Source organism: Seriola lalandi, unplaced genomic scaffold (genome assembly GCF_002814215.2).
Source record: "Seriola lalandi dorsalis isolate HSWRI2012SDOR001 ecotype SW California unplaced genomic scaffold, Sedor1 jcf7180001981491, whole genome shotgun sequence".
NCBI classification, from domain to species: domain Eukaryota; kingdom Metazoa; phylum Chordata; class Actinopteri; order Carangiformes; family Carangidae; genus Seriola; species Seriola lalandi.
In genome coordinates, this window is record NW_019452157.1 from 1 (window position 1) to 848 (window position 848).

At 40.9% G+C, this 848-nt stretch overlaps 1 protein-coding gene across 1 annotated transcript; it reads right to left on the reverse strand.

Moving 5' to 3' along the window:
• Window positions 1–16: 16 nt before the first annotated feature.
• Window positions 17–824, reverse strand: LOC111659077 (rho GTPase-activating protein 31-like; the record flags this gene model as incomplete). The annotated part of the gene is made up of 3 exons (XM_023411893.2): window positions 667–824; window positions 302–509; window positions 17–138 (listed from the first exon to the last, which is right to left on the reverse strand). Coding segments are annotated over exons 1-3 (436 nt in total), but the record flags the coding sequence as incomplete, so codon positions are not given.
• Window positions 825–848: the final 24 nt, after the last annotated feature.

Consider the following 848-nt stretch of genomic DNA (forward strand, 5'->3'; position numbering starts at 1 on the left):
CTGTTTGACACTTTACCTGTCATCCCCTGTGCTCTTATGAACACACTACCGTTCCGGCTCAGTTTTCCCTTTGAGTCCACAGACCTTCCCAGGTTGAAGATGGACTTCCACTTCTTTGATTTTCCAGAAAACTTTCTCCTAAAAGACAAACAAAGATAGTTAAGTCCGGTGCCATCCCACAGCTTGCCCTGACAGTAATAAATACAGTCATCATACGTGCATCAAACACTCAAGCATCAAGCATATTGTTTGTAAATTATACTCATAGCGACTCAATAGACTGAATTCAAATCTGTCGTACTTGCTGTCTGATATGTCTATGACGGTGTGGTAGAGCGTGGCAGTGCTGGTATCAGGGAGACTGTTCTCTCGCTGACGTTCTTTATGTACAGGATGGTTCGGACTTAAGGAGCGGGCCTGAGCTTCTTCCAGGCTCATCAGTTTCATCGGCCCACACTGGCCACTGATCGGCAGCGTGGCGTACTTCTCCCCACACATCAAACTCGGTCCTGGAGAAGTAGAATAAGTCAGTTTTTGAAACATGTAGTTTTAATAATAATAATAATAATAATAATAATAATAATAATAATAATAATCCAATGGTGAGTTAGCAAATCTCTCAGGCCTACAAAACTCCATTATTAAACTTATGTTTAAATGTCATACCTTCTTTGGGTTTGATTTGCACTGAACCACTGCTGAAGATCTGATCTGTGTGGTTTAAAATAAACTCAACCACTGACTGTTGTATCCGCACCTCCTGGAAAGCCATGTCTCCGTTACCAGATGAAGCTTCAATGTTTTTAGATCTAAGACAATAAGAGATGAAGATAAGAAAGGTTGAAATC